The sequence below is a fragment of the Pleurodeles waltl genome, chromosome 3_1 (genome assembly GCF_031143425.1).
Source record: "Pleurodeles waltl isolate 20211129_DDA chromosome 3_1, aPleWal1.hap1.20221129, whole genome shotgun sequence".
NCBI classification, from domain to species: Eukaryota; Metazoa; Chordata; class Amphibia; order Caudata; family Salamandridae; genus Pleurodeles; species Pleurodeles waltl.
This window is the reverse complement of record NC_090440.1, coordinates 76947134-76965638: the sequence shown is the minus strand read 5'-3', so window position 1 is coordinate 76965638 and position 18505 is coordinate 76947134. Positions and strand designations below refer to the sequence as shown.

General features: G+C 45.9%; 1 protein-coding gene across 1 annotated transcript in view; it reads right to left on the bottom strand.

Annotated features, from left to right (window-relative positions):
* Nucleotides 1-18505, bottom strand: part of ELF5 (E74 like ETS transcription factor 5) — a 164429-nt gene that overhangs the window by 65137 nt on the left and 80787 nt on the right. The window contains exon 3 of the mRNA XM_069221846.1: nt 3511-3744. Within this exon, the coding sequence (XP_069077947.1) occupies nt 3511-3744 (234 nt within the window). The remainder of the gene's footprint in view (nt 1-3510; nt 3745-18505) is intronic.

Genomic DNA, 18505 nt, shown 5'->3' with positions numbered 1-18505 from the left:
ATTATGCTCTCTCCCTTCTAACTTGGTGACTCTGTCACTTACACCCCACATTTGGCATACTGGTGCTGCCATGTAGGCCCCGAGTATATGGTACCCAGGTACCCAGGGTAATGGGGTACCAGGGGATCCCCATGGGCTGCAGCATGTATTATGCCACCCATGGGGAGCCCATGCAAAGGGTATCTGCAGGCCTGCCATTGCAGCCTGCATGAAAAAAAACATTTTCACGACAGGTCACTGCATCAGGTTATTGTAAGTCACCCCTATGGCAGGCCCTCCTAGCCCAGAGGGCAGGGTGCAAGTACCTGTGTGTGAGGGCACCCCTGCACTAGCAGAGGTGCCCCCTACGAACTCCAGTTCCATTTTCATGGACTTTGTGAGTGCGGGGATGCCATTTAATGCGTGTACTGGACATAGGTCACTACCTATGTCTAGCTACATTATGGTAACTCTGAACACAGGCGTGTTTATTGCCAGTACTGGAAGCATGATCCCATGAACTCTGGGGGCTCCTTAGAGGATCCCTCATCCTTCTGGGGTGTTCCAGCAGCCCAAGCTGCTGCCACCGTGTCAGACAGGTTTCTGCCCCCTGCTGCTTGAACAGCTCAAGCCCAGGAAGGCAGAACAAAGGATTTCCTCTGGGAGAGGGGGGTAACACCCTCTGCCTTTGGAAATAGGTATTGCATGCCTTGGGAGGGTAGCCTCCCCAAGGCACTGGTATGCTTTGAAGTGCACATTTGGTGCCCTCTGTGCATAAACCAGTCTACACCGGTTCAGGGACCTTCAGTCCCTGCTCTGGCGTGAAACTGGACAATGAAAAGGGGAGTGACCACTCCCCTGTCAATCACCACTCCAGGAGTGGTGCTCAGAGCTCCTCCAGAGGTCCCTGGATTCTGCCATCTTGAATCCAAGTTTGGCAGGGACCTCTGGGAGCATCTGAGAGGCCAGGTCAGGCAGGTGACATCAGAGCCCCCTCCTGATAGGTGGTCATCTGGCTAGGTGACCAATTCCCCTTTCAGGGCTATTTAGGGTCTCTCTCTTGGGTGGGTCCTCAGATTCGGCTTGCAAGATTCTAGCAGGACTCCTCTGCAACCTCTACTTCGACTTCTAGCTACTGGAACTGAGACTGGACCTTCCAGGCACCGACAATCTGCATCCACGATGAAGACTCTGCTTGCAACATTGTTTCCACGGCTCCTTCCAACTTCTGCAACATTTCCCTGGCTGTGCATCCTCTGAGGGCGACAAGTCTTCAGTCTGCATGAGAACGGAAAAGGAATCTCCCTTGGAGTGAAGGAGTCACTCCCCTGCATCCGCAGGCAACCAACTGCAACGAAGACCGGCTGCGTGGATCTCCTCTCATTATTCATGAAAATGAATATTATTAACCCTTACTAGCCTGATCCTTACTATTGAAATTTAGTCACTCCGCCCACTTGCAGAACTCCGTGGAGTTTGTCAGAGTTTTTCTGTAACTCCAGAGAATTTCGCAGAGTGAAACTCCATGAGCACCGCCAAAGCATACTTCTCAGTTTGATAGAATCCCAGCTAAGAGTATGTCAAGAACCACCAGAGGCGGTGACCCTTCCTGCAAGGTAAGCGGGGTGCAGGTCGTGATGGCGTAGTAAATCATGCAGCTGTTTTTTAAAATGGTGTGGGCCGGCAAGGTGAGCCAATGGAGTTCCATCAGGATGGAGGTGATGTGATCATATTTATTCTGGCCCTGGAAGAGAGATGCTGAGATACCCCTAAGGGGTGCCAGTGTGGAGTTTTAAGTCCATGGAGTAGGGCGTTATCATCATCCAGATGTGATAGCATGAGGGCTTAAGCAGCAGTCCTGAAACCACTTTTTAGAGGAAACATTTTCACTTTCTGGGAAGGGGGAGCAGGTACCAGGCCAACTTTGTTTTTTTGACAATGTGTACCTTGAGGGTGTGGTTGGTTTTCAAGGAGAGTTCAATAGTAAACAAGCATTGGCAAAGTCAATAGGTTTTGCCTATGCGAGATCTATTGACTTTGTCAATGTGTTTTAGACACGTTGTACAGCAGTGCGGACAGCTGTACAACATGGCTTCAAGTAAAATGGTGAGAGGATGCAGCACTAGGTTCAGAGCTGCCGACCTTGCTACTGGGAACCGGTTCGAGTCACGACGTCTGCTCAACATCCTGTGATTTTGGGCAAATCACTTAATCGAAAAAAAACTTTAAAAAAAAAAATTGTAAGTGGTCCTTATCTAAAGCCATCCAATACCTTTGGGTCGAGTTTGCATTACATTAAACACTTAAAAAATAAATAAATAAAAATAAAAGACCCTGAAAGGAGATAAAAAGTCTGAAGGCAATGGAAATAATTGAAAATGTGAGTAAACTTCACCTGTCCGGTACCACTTCTACCTAGAATGTGCGTTCAGCCTTCCTCAAAAACATGTACAAAACTGAACAAATACAGGCCCACATTTACTAAACATTTGCACAGGTGAAAAGCAATGCATTATATAAAGTACTGTCAATTTACTTACCACTTTAAAGGCCCATATTGTGAGGGAAGCTGTGTTATTTCCCGTGACTCGTGCAAACTTTAGTAAATCAGGGGCATATTTATGAGCATGTTTGCATCATGTCTGCCCCACACAACATGGTACATGTGCAAAGCAAACCTTAAATGCCATTTATGAAGCCATGCACTGCCACTTTGCTTGCCCCTGAGTGGTTTCATAAATCTGGAGTAAGGCAACGCAGCGCAAATTGCTCCGTTGGCTTACTCTGCCTTGGGAAGGCCTTCCATGGGCATGCATGGGTGTTCTCATTCACTAGGCACTACTTCTCCTGTAGCAGAGACATCCACCTGCTCTGAATCCAGTGTTTTGTATTGGGTAGCATTCGTGGACATGCACAAACAGTATTTGATGCAACAGGGAAATATTACTCCTGGGTACTATGAAACATGAAAAAGAATTAAAATATGTCCATGGGCCACCTTCAGACAGCCTGCAATACTTTTTGATATTTTAACAAATCTATTTGCTAAACTGCGAAATACAGCTGGCCCCACTGCCTTCAGTGTTCTTGGGGGAGAACCCCACCGCTGAGCCGCTGAAGCAAGCAATGTTCGCCCACTTCAATCATTTGGTGCTGGTATCACGTGATTTTTTTTCCAGTGCAGCTTTTCTTGCCCACTCAAACTAGCGGCCTTAGGCCCATATTTATGAAAAATGGCGCTAACTCAGATATTTTGCCGCTAAACGGGTCTAGAGTCAAAATACAACTATGGAGTTAAGTTAGCGCCGCTATAGCGTAAAAAAAGAGCTAAGGCGGTGCTAACTTTTCATAAACAAGGGCCTTAATGTTGACGTTTTAGCTGAGTCATACTGCAAAAAGAGGAACTGCACTAAAACGACCATCATTTTTGTACGCAGCGACAAATAACCCAGAACAACTTAAACTATAGTCTGCTGCCATCTGCTGGAAAGTCAGTGAATAACAGCTTTCTGCGCTTCCTGTTGTACTAACCGTCAGTCTGCAGGTTTTGCAGGATCAAATACAGGCATTCTCCAGATACTCCGGCCCAGTCTATGAATTCCTCCTTGTTCATGCTGCAGAGCTGGGCACCGGTAAGATCAAAATGGGAGATGGGAATGCAGTTACTGTCCAGCTTGTACTGGTCACAGCAGAACTGAAGCCAGTCGCAAACGTGGCGTCTTGTCCAGTACTCAGGGCGAACTGCTTTCCACGCAGCGTCAGAACCTGAAAGATATATTATTTATGGTTTCATTATTTTAAATCAGGCCTGCATCCCCTTGGTCTTAATCAACAGATAATGCAGATTGGCAATAATATTATGGTGCCACAGTCCAGTCCACAGAGACAGGGAGGTTTTAGAGAGGGGAACCTTTGTTTACCTGTGGTATCTTGGCTTGAGTGACAATGCAAAGCTCATAGAAAGTGCATGCAGTGATAAGTACAAACCCATCTGACAAAAATACAATAAAAAAAAAATCTCAAACAGCGATCTTTACCTCTGGTAACACCAAAAAAAGCCATCACCGACTTCAAGTTTAACATATTCATGGAGTTGTGAAAGGTTTCATTGGTTCATTTGTGATATCAGCCCAACAGCGGTTATTATATAGCGCATTCACACTGTCCCGGCCGGAAAACTAGTCTTACTCTCTGCCACTAGTTATCAGTTCCAGTGCTCTGCTCCATTTTGAGAGTTTCCAGGAACCCATACTGCTCTACCCTTGTGCGATCACCTTCTTCAATCCAGCATAGTCCAGGTCTTCAGACCAGAGTGGAAAACAGCATCAGCGCCCCTGAATTCTCATCCCCTCTTAGTAGCCGAAAGCAGCAGAGGCGTCTGTGAGTAGCCCATGGCACTTAGGGGCATATTTAAGAGCCCCTAGCGAGATTCCAACGCCATTGATGCTAATGTGGCATTAGAAGGCCAAAAACGCTGTGCCATCTTTACAAAGTGGCGCAATGCATGCATTGTGCCAGTTTGTAATCCTTCGCACTACATTATGCCTGTACTACCATTGGGGGATGAAAAAATAGCACAAAGAAATAGAAGAGATTTCTTTGAGTCATTTTTTTGGCACTTTTAACGCCTGCTCAGAGCAGGCTTTAAAAGGAGGCTCCCATTGGTTACAATGGGCCTCTGGGTGCTTTGCGGGATTAGTGTCAGAATTTTTTAATCTAATCCTGCAAAGTGCCAAACTAGTGTGAAAAATTCTGATGCTAGTTCTCTAACTACCGCCATGGTGTGCTGTATATTAAATACGGCACACACATAGTGTTGTTAGGGGGGCGCTAAGGGACGCAAATGAAGTGGCGCTGCATCACTTTTCATAAATCTGCCCCAAAGAGTGTGCGAAATTCACTTAATTTGCATCTAAAACATTTCCTTGCGCCATTTTTTTCAGCACTTTTAACGCCTGCTCTGAGCAGGCTTCCATTGTTTAGAGTGGGTCTCTGGGTGCTTTGCAGGATTAGCGCCAACATTTTTGACACTAATTCTGCGAAGTGGCGGTCTAGCATAAAGGTTTTTGCCGCTAGTCCCCTAACTACCGCCAAGGTGCGTCATATTTTAAATACGGGGCACACATGGTGGCACTAAGGGGCGCAAGAAAAGTGGCACTGCACTGTGTGCAACATCACTTTTCTTAAATATACCCCATTATTATTTCTTGACTCACAACAGAGGGAGATTGTGACCTCTGCCCGCCTGTACATTCATTTTCTTTGAGGACTTTTTTACAAGGAGCTGTTTCAACTTTTATAATTTAAGGGCTGGCTGGCACAGGGGTTAGACTAGACCTGAAACGCACGGACTGCCGTCATCAAACCTGCCACTTCCAAAGGCCTGCTGCAAGTTCACTGGAAGGTGCGCCTCGTTTTCTGTTTTCACCCGCCGGCCCAAACTAGGCACCCATAATGAAAGCTTTATTTGAACTAAGTTGACGCTAAGAAAGTGCTTCCCAAATGGCAGCATTACATGCTGAGCCAGTATCTTCATGGGCTTTCTACAGAAGGAATATTTATTTTAAACAAGCCTTTCGCTCTCGTCAAACGTTGCAGGCTGAAAACTGTATTTCTCACAGACAGCTAGTCAACACTGCCATCTTGTGTCTAGTTTTTCGAACTACACCCTAAACTACCGAAAATAAATATCAAGATCAAACCTAACTCAGGGCCTTATTTATTTAATGGAGGGCGGCCCGTTTCTCATCGGGAGATAGAGTAACTTAATCCGCCGCCCCGACGGAGATACTGCCTACCAAATTTAGAAATGACCACGAAGACGGCGATCGTTTCTTAAAACAACCGCAGCTTCCTTTCAATGTTATTTACGGTTTGGTGTACATGAAACTGTTTTCTTTTTTATTTTCGAAAAAGAAAATACAGAGTGGGGTTTATTTTTGAAAATTAAAAAAGAAAATGCTCCCCTCGCCATAAAAGTACTCCCTCATGGAGAGGGGGGCATTTGTAAGTTTTCACTGCCCCTTACTTCCAGGGTTTTCCTGGAAGTGACGGGCAGTGAAAACTGACCTCTAATTCGGCCCATTTAAATTAGCTGGAAGGAATTCGAGGTCTGCCTTCAGTGGCCCTCACTCCGCAGAGCATTGAAGGGGTTTAATCACGGCGGAGATGGCGTATTCTCCACCATCATTAAACCTAATTTCAGCCAACTTTTAAATCTGGTGGTCAGATCACTATTTTGGCTTTATGCATACTCCATTGCATTGCCACTTTATGGAAACTCCAGCTCTCGACAACCATCTACACTCACGTCTACAACACACCAAGGGCCATATTTATACTTTTCGACGCACAACTATGCCAACACAGTTGTGTGTCAAAAAATGTAACGCCGGCTAACGCCATTCTGAAGCGCCATGCGGGCGCCGTATTTATTGAATGACGTTAGCCGGCGTTAGCCGGCGCTGCGGAGTGGTGTGCGTAACAAAAAAAATTACACACACCAGGCAGCGCCGGCGTAGGGGAAAATGGAGCTTGGGCGTCAAAAAATGGGGCAAGTCAGGCTGAGGCAAAATTATCGCCTCAACCCGATTTGCGCCATTTTTTTTTGACGCCCAGACGCCATTAACATGACTCCTGTCTTAGCAAAGACAGGAGTCATGCCCCCTTGCCCAATGGCCATGCCCAGGGGACTTATGTCCCCTGGGCATGGTCATTGGGCATAGTGGCATGTAGGGAGCACAAATCAGGCCCCCCTATGCCACAAAAAAAAAATATATATATACTTACCAGCACTTACCTTAATGTCCCAGGGGTGGGTCCCTCCATCCTTGGGCGTCCTCCTGGGGTGGGCAAGGGTGGCAGGGGGTGTCCCTGGGGGCAGGGGAGGGCACCTGTGGGCTCCTTCCGAGCCCACAGGTCCCTTAACGCCTGCCCTGAGCAGGCGTTAAAAAATGACGCTAACGCGGCTAGACGTCATTTATTTTGACCCGCCCACTCCCGTGCTTCATTTTTGCACGGGAGTGTAAATAAGGCGCACAGGCCTGGGAGTCATTTTTTAGACAGGAACGCCTACCTTGCATATAATTAACGCAAGGTAGGTGTCCACGCTAAAAAATGACGCAAACTCCATGAACTTTGGCGCTAGACGCGTCTAACGCCAAAGTATAAATATGGAGTTCGTTTTTGCGTCGAATTTGCGTAAAAAAAAACGACACAAATCCGGCGCAAACAGAGTATAAATATGCCCCCAAATCTTCTCTCTAATTCCACAGAAGAATTTAACAACTACCTCACATCCCAGCAAACCTTAGCATCAAAATATATCTATCTAGCAAGTTCAATTGACGTCTGGGTCTTAAGAAACTCTTTTGCCATCACATTTCACTGAATTATAACCACCTGGAACACTTATCAAACCATAAGGAAGAATCTTTAATCTAGTCATTGGTGATTCAATTAAAATCTTATGCTCTAAATTAATTGAATTGTACTTTTCGGACCATCTCTTACTTTCAAAATCCACCTGCCTCAAACTCCCCTATCTTCACGCTGGTCTTCCAAAATCATCTAAAAAAAGATCTATAAACGGTCAATATCTGATTGTTGTTTGCCAAAAATTGTTATTAAAAACTCAAACCTAGCCCAAGGTCATCAATTCCCATAATTATTATCATAAAACAGCAGAACTAATTGCTATATTTTGCTGTTCCTTGCCTTTTAAGGTAGGTCATAGTGTTCAGTTCTATTATTGCACACAGATGAAGTCTGTGCCTGCCAGGGGCTGGACACTGTTAACTGTTCAATAATAAACTACAGATTTTGACATCTTCATCCTGCATTTCCTTTTAAAATTGGCGAGGATGACTGTGAAGAATCTTGATGGGAAACACCCACATATTATGGTAATCAACCCCACAAGAGTTGCCCAACTCTGCAGTCAATGGTAACGTTGTGCAGTATGATGGGCGGGTACTGTGTTGGGCTGCCATCTTTGAGACAATTTTTTCTCTTGTGGCCAGATTGCATATTTCAAAAGTTTTCTGGAATTTATTGGTGACATTTAAGGTGAAAATACAAAATACTGGGAATCTGCACACTGCCCATGCTACCCTGTCAGTCATCCTCACGACTGCTGTGTCCTTAAGCAAATATTCTATGTAGGTAGTAAAGGTCCTGCATGAATGATGGGATCGTATTCTCGTTCTGTGTTCTCCATCACTCTGCACGGTCTCATCACTCGTCCGTAGCGGTCAGAAAGGCTTACGGTGCAGGCTCTGCCTTATATTGAAATGTAAGGCTGCCAAATCATTGAACCTTGCTTGACTGCATCTGGCTGTGTTTCCTTCACCCTTCCTGATGACTGATGACTCCTGCCAATCTCTCTGAGCACTGCGGAAGGACTATGAACAAACATTGCCATAGAAAGACGACTGTTCATGGACATCATTTAGGGATCCATGGAGAACAGGGTCAAGACTGATTTGCGCATGGCTGGGTCCAAACTGGAAAGGCATGGGAGGCAAAAAACGATGGATTTAGGCCCAGATCTCAGTACGGGGGGGTGAATGTTTGACATTGTTCAGCATTCTGTCCATCACTTGTTCTTTTTGATCATTTAGGGATTGCAGGGGTTGCCGGTGCGACCCCTGGGTTGCCATTTGCTACCCCTGGCACTCCCTTTGAGAGCCCTGGCCTCAGAGGTGGCAATTTCAGTGCCAGGACACAGTGGCAGCTCGTCCTTATGGATATCAGTTGTGGCTCCACTGTTTTTGCTTTCTGTAAATGACTTGGAATATGCCTTCCATGGCAGCTGAGATAAGTAAAACATGCTTTTAAATGTATGTTGTGTGCATACTTGTGGGTGAGAGTGTGTATAGGTATAAGTATGTGTGTGTGAGGGAAAGTGGAGGTCAAAGGGCATGTGATGCTATTTTGGCTACCCCTGGCATTTCTCTGAATTGAAGTCCATGCACTGTTCCACCAATCCTGAGAGACACCTCACAATTTTTATCAGTGACAATGGAAGAGCTTGCTTTATAGTAATATATGTTCCTTAGTTTCATGATGCATGGTGAACTGAACACAGGTGTATGAGTTACCATATTTCGCCACATCACCAAAACTAATTTTGGATTGTTAAGTACACATCAACTCAGGCAACAGTGCCCAAATCTAGTATTTCATTTGTTATTGTCATCTGGACAACAGTGTCTACTCTTGTTATTTTAGTTTTTTGTTTGACATATTTGTGAGTTGTTCCCACCTTCCCATGTCTATGAAAGGAGCAGCCTCCTATGTTTTTATAAAGACCTAGTGTCTCAACAATAATGTGAAAGGATTGGAACACCATCAAAACTTATTTGAAGGCTGTGGGTGGTGATGTGTTTGTCCCGAGAAGACAATTAGCTATGGTGGAGCGCAATTCAGGAGTAAAGAGTATGGGAGTTTTGAAAACCTTGCCTACTCTCACAAGTATTTCAGGGAGAATGTTGATACTTTGACAGGGATATGAGTCAGATGATGAGTATGAATGTGCCATTTAAGCTTTGGAGGAGATTATTGACATGAAAATTAACACTGGTGCTAGGAGCACATTTTCTTTCCCCAAACACAATTACCGGGTGAGTGCATCGAACAGTATGTAGCTATCCCTCGCTGTAGGAAGTTGGCTCTGTATGTGCTATTTCAAAGTAAGGAATAGCATGCACAGAGTCCAAGGGTTCCCCTTAGAGGTAAGATAGTGGCAAAAAGAGATAATAGTAATGCTCTATTTTGTGGTAGTGTGGTCGAGCAGTAGGCTTATCAAAGGAGTAGTGTTAAGCATTTGTTGTACATACACACAGGCAATAAATGAGGAAACACACACTCAGAGACAATTCCAGCCAATAGGTTTTTGTATAGAAAATTATCTTTTCTTAGTTTATTTTAAGAACCACAGGTTCAAATTCTACATGTAATATCTCATTTGAAAGGTATTGCAGGTAAGTACTTTAGGAACTTTGAATAATTACAATAGCATATATACTTTTCACATAAAACACAAATAACTGTTTTAAAAGTGGACACTGCAATTTTCACAGTTCCTGGGGGAGGTAAAGTATTGTTAGTTTTTGCAGGTAAGTAACCCACCTACAGGGTTCAGATTTGGGTCCAAGGTAGCCCACCGTTGGGGGTTCAGAGCAACCCCAAAGTTACCACACCAGCAGCTCAGGGCCAGTCAGGTGCACAGGTCAAAGAGGTGCCCAAAACACATAGGCTTCAATGGAGGTAAGGGGGTGCCCCGGTTCCAGTCTGCCAGCAGGTAAGTACCCGCGTCTTCGGAGGGCAGACCAGGGGGGTTTTGTAGGGCACCGGGGGGGACACCAGTCAGCACAAAAAGTACACCCTCAGCAGCGCGGGGGCGGCCGGGTGCAGTGTGCAAACACGCGTTGGGTTTCCAATGGTTTTCAATGAGAGACCAAGGGGTCTCTTCAGCGATGCAGGCAGGCAAGGGGGGGGCTCCTCGGGGTAGCCACCACCTGGGCAAGGGAGAGGGCCTCCTGGGGGTCACTCCTGCACTGGAGTTCCGATCCTTCAGGTCCTGGGGGCTGCGGGTGCAGGGTCTCCTCCAGGCGCCGGGATTTTAGAGTCAGGCAGTCGCGGTCAGGGGGAGCCTCGGGATTCCCTCTGCAGGCGTCGCTGTGGGGGCTCAGGGGGGACAACTTTGGTTACTCACAGTCTTGGAGTCGCCGGAGGGTCCTCCCTGTAGCGTTGTTTCTCCACCAGTCGAGTCGGGGTCGCCGGGTGCAGTGTTGCAAGTCTCACGCTTCTTGCGGGGAGTTGCAGGGGTCTTTAAATCTGCTCCTTTGAAACAAAGTTGCAGTCTTTGTTGAACAGGGCTGCTGTTCTTGGGAGTTTCTAGTCTTTCTTGAAGCAGGGCAGTCCTCTGAGGATTCAGAGGTCGCTGGTCCTGGGGTAAGCGTCGCTGGAGCAGGTTTCTTTAGAAGGCAGGAGACAGGCCGGTAGGACTGGGGCCAAAGCAGTTGGTGTCTTCTTTCTTCTTCTGCAGGGGTTTTCAGCTCAGCAGTCCTCTTCTTCTGTAAGTTGCAGGAATCTAAATTCTTAGGCTCAGGGGAGCCCTTAAATACTAAATTTAAAGACGTGTTTAGGTCTGGGGGGTTAGTAGCCAATGGCTACTAGCCCTGAGGGTGGGTACACCCTCTTTGTGCCTCCTCCCAAGGGGAGGGGGTCACATTCCTATCCCTATTGGGGGAATCCTCCATCTGCAAGATGGAGGATTTCTAAAAGTCAGAGTCACCTCAGCTCAGGACACCTTAGGGGCTGTCCTGACTGGCCAGTGACTCCTCCTTGTTTTTCTCATTATCTCTCCTGGACTTGCCGCCAAAGGTGGGGGCTGTGTCCAGGGGGCGGGCATCTCCACTAGCTGGAATGCCCTGGGGCTTTGTAACACGAAGCCTGAGCCTTTGAGGCTCACTGCTAGGTGTTACAGTTCCTGCAGGGGGAAGGTGTGAAGCACCTCCACCCAGAGCAGGCTTTGTTTCTGTCCTCAGAGAGCACAAAGGCTCTCACCGCATGGGGTCAGAAACTCGTCTCTCAGCAGCAGGCTGGCACAGACCAGTCAGTCCTGCACTGAACAATTGGGTAAAATACAGGGGGCATCTCTAAGATGCCCTCTGTGTACATTTTTTTATAAATCCAACACTGGCATCAGTGTGGGTTTATTATTCTGAGAAGTTTGATACCAAACTTCCCAGTTTTCAGTGTAGCCATTATGGAACTGTGGAGTTCGTTTTTGACAGACTCCCAGACCATATACTCTTATGGCTACCCTGCACTGACAATGTCTAAGGTTTTGCTTAGACACTGTAGGGGCATAGTGCTCATGCACCTATGCCCTCACCTGTGGTATAGTGCACCCTGCTTTAGGGCTGTAAGGCCTGCTAGAGGGGTGACTTACCTATGCCACAGGCAGTCTGAGGTTGGCATGGCACCCTGAGGGGAGTGCCATGTCGACTTAGTCATTTTCTCCCCACCAGCACACACAGGCTGGCAAGCAGTGTGTCTGTGCTGAGTGAGGGGTCCCTAGAGTGGCATAAGACATGCTGCAGCCCTTAGAGACCTTCCCTGGCGTCAGGGCCCTTGGTACCAGGGGTACCAGTTACAAGGGACTTACCTGGGTGCCAGGGTTGTGCCAATTGTGGAGACAATGGTACATTTTAGGTGAAAGAACACTGGTGCTGGGGCCTGGTTAGCAGGGTCCCAGCACACTTCTCAGTCAAGTCAGCATCAGTATCAGGCAAAAAGTGGGGGGTAACTGCAACAGGGAGCCATTTCTTTACACTCGCTCATTAGCAACAACATGCAGATTTAAGAATTGTTGGAGATCAGTTGCTTAATAGGAAAAAAATTGAGAATCCAGGAGAAATTCATAGTTTTAAAAGATCCCTCCTTAGTATTGCCCGTCACAGGGAGAACAATTCCTGTTACGTTAAGGAGCCCAACTTTTGACACAGGGATAAGAAAAATGAGCGCATTGACTTGGAAAGATTCATGTAAAGTACCAAACACAAGAAAGAAGAGGAAGTACAAAATAAAGTAATGGGCAAAGTGCAAAATGTCGGTGGTAGGCAGCAATATTACATATGTTGTAGGACTAAACACATGACAGTGTCTGCATCATGACCGGCCATAATAACCAGATTTTACATGTAAGAAACAGGATATTTTCTATGGTGTACAAGTGTGATGATCTTGAGTAACAAAAACTTAGTGTGAAAGTGGTGAAAGAATACAAATTTAATGATATAGACTGAGGATTGGAGCAAAGATGAGGATGTTGAGGTCTTGGTGGTGTGTGCTGAAAAGGTTCTGGAGCGTGAGGTGGACAATGTGTGTAAGGCGTATATTCCTCTGAAATGTTTGGTGAAGAATGGCCAGGAGAAGGGTCAGATGTGGGCAGAGTTCTGCCTAACCTTACAACTTAATAGATAAATCTGCTAGGGAAAGGTTGGGAAAATATGATCTAATTCCGGCTGATGCTGAAACTGAAGACTATTGTGGCATCAAATTGCCTATGATATGATATTTTTGTACCGACCCAATATACAAGGGAAAGAAAGCATCTGGGAAAGTGTAGGAAGTGCAAGGGAGTAAGACTTAATTTGGAAGGAGGAAGCAGTGGACTGTGAATAACCAAAGTTGTTTGTAGAGAAAATTGGGTGGTTGAGGAAATTTGGACATCACAGTATCTAGAAGAAAGTTGTGATATTAAAGGTGGAAAAGGTGAAAAGTTTTCCATTGGTGCTTCGTACCCAGCTAAAAGAAAAGGTGGACAGGTTGTGCGTGAGCAACGTCAAAGACCCAATAGACACTTTGGAGTGGCTTAGTCCTATTGTCTTGACGAAGAAGGCCAATGGAAAACTGCAAATGTATGTTTATCTGAGTGAGCTAAACAAAAGTATTTAGGTTGATCACTGCATTAATAAGATTCCGAGGTGTGTGTGAGAAACCAAATATGTTTTGTCCTTAGATTTATCGAGGGCTTACCACCAAGTGAATCTGCATCCAGAAAGAAAGGAGCTTTGCAATTAATGTGCATCCCTTTTGGGTTAGCATGAGCATCTGTTGTGTTTCAGCATGTATTGCAGAGCGCGATGAGTGGTTTAACAAATGCTTTGTTTTTCCAAGATGATATATGACATGGTTTAAATAAACTGGAGCTTGATAAACAGCTGTATAAATGTCTGGCCAGAATGGAATATGCCAGCCTAACAGTGGACATAGACAAATATCGATTTAGTGTGAGAGAAGTTAGGAATTTAGGTCAAGCACTTTCAAGTGAGGGCACAGAGCGAAATTTGTAATTGATGGAAGCTATCAAGAAAGCACCTTTTCGTGTAGCATTCCTTTCTTGGTCTTGTAGAATGTTATGCCAAGTTTGTCAACCATTTCTCTGATCAAGTTCATGTGCTTAAGTAGTTGATTAAGTAATTGATGAAGAAAGACATGAAAGACATAATTACGAACCTGTCGGTTCACGATGGTGGTCGAACCACCACCAATGCGGCAGTCCCAGCGTCATAGTACGACCGTGGCCGTTGTGCCACGGTCGAACCGCCAGCACCGCCAGGATTAGTCGTCCCAGTGGTCTGGCGGTTATGGCGGTCCTAATCTGCCAGAGTTGTCCTGGGGATTACGACTTCGTTCTCCGACAGCGATTTAATGGCGGTAGCACCGCCATGAAAAGGCTGATCGAGAATGGATGAAGGGGGCCCAGAGGGGCCCCTGCGCTGCCCATGCTCTTGGCATGGGCAGCGCAGGGGCCCCCCTGGCCAGCACCGTTGCAATGTTCACTGTCTGCTTTGCTTTGCTTTGCTTTGCAGACAGTGAACATTGTGAGGTTGCTGGTTCACCCTGCGCACTACAGCATTGCAGCCGGCTCGATTACGAGCCAGAGACAAAGCTGTAGGCTGTTTACTGCTAGGCCAGGAGGTGGAAACTGCAGTTTCCACCCGCTGACCTAGTGGCAAACTCGTAAAGGACCCGGCGGGGAGGCAGCCACAATGGCGGCAACCTCCCCATCGGAATTCCAGCGGATGGGCTTTTCCGTCCGCTGAAATCGTAATGAGGCCCAAAGTCTGTCTGGATGAGGGTTAATGAGTGTTTGAAGGAATATATTGCTAAGCCAGCAAAACGTAAACTGTTTGACCCGTGGGACATTGTTGCACAGATGACAGTGCCTGTGGTCTGTTTACTGGTTTGATGCAAGTGAGGGAATGAAGTGAAAGAGTTGCTGAGTTTGCATCATGAACACTGAAGGGACAGAGTTATTGTTCTATTATCAAGAAAATGGTGTTAGCGTTCTGGTGGAGTGTGCAGCACTTCAGGACATATGGCCAATCCTGACGCTGCGATTGGCTGGGAGCGCCTAGCCATGGCGCTCCCAGGCAGACTGGGAGCCTGTGCAGGCTCTCTCCACCCCGTCAACAGTGTTGCTGGGCTGGAGAGAGCCTACAGCGCATGTGGGTTTGACCGGCCCGAGACGGCTGGCCAAACACACATGCGCTCTGAAGGGGAGTGCTGGGGGAGTGCTGAGCACTTCTAAGCACTCCCTTTCAGAGCACGTCACCCCCGTCCCTTTACAAGGAAACTATAACAAACACTGTTTGTTATAATTTTCTTGTAAAAGTTTTGCAGCTGCCGCTGCTGGCGGTGGTCAACGCTCCTCCGCCCTCATGGAGGAGCCGCCCCTGCACAAACCTCTGGGGGATTTTTTCTTGACAAAGGGTGTACGTAAAACCACACCTTATACATCCAAATAGTTATACCGGTTGCAAGAGTCATCCTTCATCATCAAATATGTTTCTGGTGCAAACAAAGTGATTGCAGACTGCTCATCCTGACTATATTTAGTGGTCTGTAAGTTGGAAGAGGCGATTAGGTTGGTTGTTGCGAATAATGAGCAGTCTTGTAGTGGTGCGATACCAGGTAGATGAATGGAAGTAAGCATTTTTGAAAGACAGGGAGTTGGTATTGCTTGTGAAGAGTTTGCCTGAAAGAATGCATCTGAGGAATAAGGATGCAGTGGAATTGAGTGATTTCAAGTCAGTTTGGTTGGGATTGTCAGTTCTTCAATGGGACAGTAAAAAGGTGTGTGAGAGATCGGTGGTCCCTAAAGATTTGTGCAAGAGACTTATGGATTTGCTGCACAAGGGGCACAATGACATGGCCAATATGGACCAGGAGATCAAGAGATTTCCCCATGATTATGTTGCTTGCACATGTAGTGACACATAACATGTGGTTTTGGAATTTTTATCGTGCCAATAGAATTCCCCAAGAGAGCTTTGGAGAAGGTAAGAATCAATATTTGCAGTCCATTCGTGTGGCTAGGTGCAGAGAGTGATCAATCAATCAATCATCAGGGATTTGTAAAGTCGCCGCTACTCACTTGTGAGGGTTTGGGGGGTGCTGAGGGAGTGAGAAGTACTGTGCTGTTAATTGATTATTTCTCCAAATAGCTAGAAGTGGCATTTTTTAGGGAAATCAAGGGTTCAAATGTGGTGAGCTTATTTTAGGAGAGAAGGCATCCCTGAGATGGTGCTATCCGACAATGGTCCACAGCTTGTGGCAGAAGAGTTCCAATCTTTTTTAAGGAAGGAGAAAATTAAACGCTATTCAACTGCAGTATACCACCCTCAGGAAAACAGCCTAGTTGAGTGTTTTAATTGTGTGCTTGATGACTGTGTTCAGTTATCCGTGTGCAATGGTTTGGATTGGAGACATGAGGTGAAAACAAAAAATGTTGTGGTAATATAGGACGCAGCACATTTATTTACAGGAGAAATTTTATTTTTCTTGTTGAACGGTAGAGAGTACCATGTACAACCTTTACATCAGAATGGATGGGAATAGTTGAGTGCAGTAGTTTTACCATGGGTAAGATCACTGATAAAGTTAGGAATTACCAAAACCATTATGTCAGGAGGCAAGGAGCAAAGAAACTTTAAAACGGAGGTCCTCATCCTCGGCCCTACCCCCTCCGCATGGGACGACTCCTGGTAGCTCCCCGCCCTAGGCAGCACTCCCCAACCGACCAACCACGCACGCAACCTCGGCTTCATCCTGGACTCCTCCCTCTCGATGACCAGACAGGTCAACTCGGTGACCTCAGCGTGCTTCAACACCCTCCGCATGCTCCGCAAGATCTTCCGCTGGATCCCCATCGACACCAGGAAGACCGTCACCCACGCCCTCGTCACCAGCCGCCTGGACTACGGGAACACTCTGTACGCCGGCATCACCACCAAGCTGCAGAGGAAACTTCAACGGATCCAGAACGCCGCAGCACGACTCATCCTGGACATACCTCGCCACCACCACATCTCCGGACACCTGAGAAAACTCCACTGGCTCCCGGTCAACAAGAGGATCACCTTCAGACTCCTCACCCACGCACACAAAGCCCTCTACAACCTCGGACCCAAACTCATCAACTCCCGCGTCTCCTTCTACACCCCTCCGCGCACTCTGCGCTCCACCGGTCAGGCCTTGGCAGCCATTCCCCGCATCCGCAAAACCACCGCCGGAGGAAAATCCTTCTCTTTTCTGGCAGCGAAGACCTGGAACTCCCTGCCCAGTCACCTTCGCGCCATACCCGAACACCTCCCCTTCAGAAGGCAGCTCAAGACCTGGCTCTTCGAGCACTGACCCCCTCCCCCCCAGCGCCTTGAGACCCTTATGGGTGAGTAGCGCGCTTTATAAATGTGATTGATTGATTGATTGATTGATTAAAAAGGGAGACTTTTGGAGAGTGAATGAGGGGTCTCTCTTAATGGTCAAATCCCAGAGAGGTAATTGATGTGAGAGGAAACTCTATGATGTTGATGATGGAAATAAATGGAATACAAGGAGAGTCATGAAATGTAGTGACCTTAAGCATCAGATTTGGATCAAATGTCTGAACTCAAGAGAGACAACAACATTAGATGGAGGAATCAGCATATGGGTTAAGAGAAGACCTAGAATATTTAATGATTTTCTATGTGAGTAGTGTGGTTGCTTCTTAGCATGGGTCAATTTATTTTGCCATTATTTTCTTCTTAATAAGGTTTTGTTTTCTATGTAATATTGTATTCACCATTTCCTGTTGCATTATTTATGTATTATTGTTTCTCACAATGCTATCTTACCCGAAAACACTACTTTTGCAATATTATTGTTTCACAATGTCACATTATTATATCATGATTATAAATTTTTAAAATATTTGAGTAAAGGGGATATGTTATATTTTCCTGTTTCTTGCCCTTCAACTTAGGTCATTGAATTTTAGAATTGCATGCAGATGAAGTCTGTGCCTGGCCGGGGCTGGGCACTCTAAACCTATTTATCAATGCACTACAGCGTTTGTCATGTTCACTCTGCATTTTCTCTGAAAAACTAATAATTGACAAAATAGCTCTTGAAAAACCAAAACAAATGTTTTATATTTTTGGAAACGCACAATTCTCTGGCCTCTTTCTTTGAAAAATAGAAAACTTTTCAGATTGGAAAGAGAATGGTGATTACCGAAATCCCCAGATTCCAGACAGCTCTAAAGGATGCTAAAATGGACCTAAAATACATTCTCAAAGCAAAAGCTAGTCATCACCAAAGATTATTCGAATTTGTCTTAGCAGGCCAAAATCTTATTTCAAAATTCAAGGCTAAACTCCAACCAAGTGGATTAGCCAATCAGACACTCAAAGGAAAAATGACGAATATGCCAAGATGTCTTCCTCAATCAAATTATACTTCTAAGAGATTCTACAATCTCTATCAGTAATACCTTTCACAAACTGGACCCACTTCCACTCTTAGCCCTGTGACTCTTTTCACTGATATCTGAAGACCAACTATGTAGAATTACCCAGCATTTAAAGCTCAGTTTCTACCATGGTGATTTAATCCTGCAATCCATAGTCAAAAAGAGCTTACATCAAATATGTAATCTCTAATGCTAACTAATCAATTCACTTCTAAG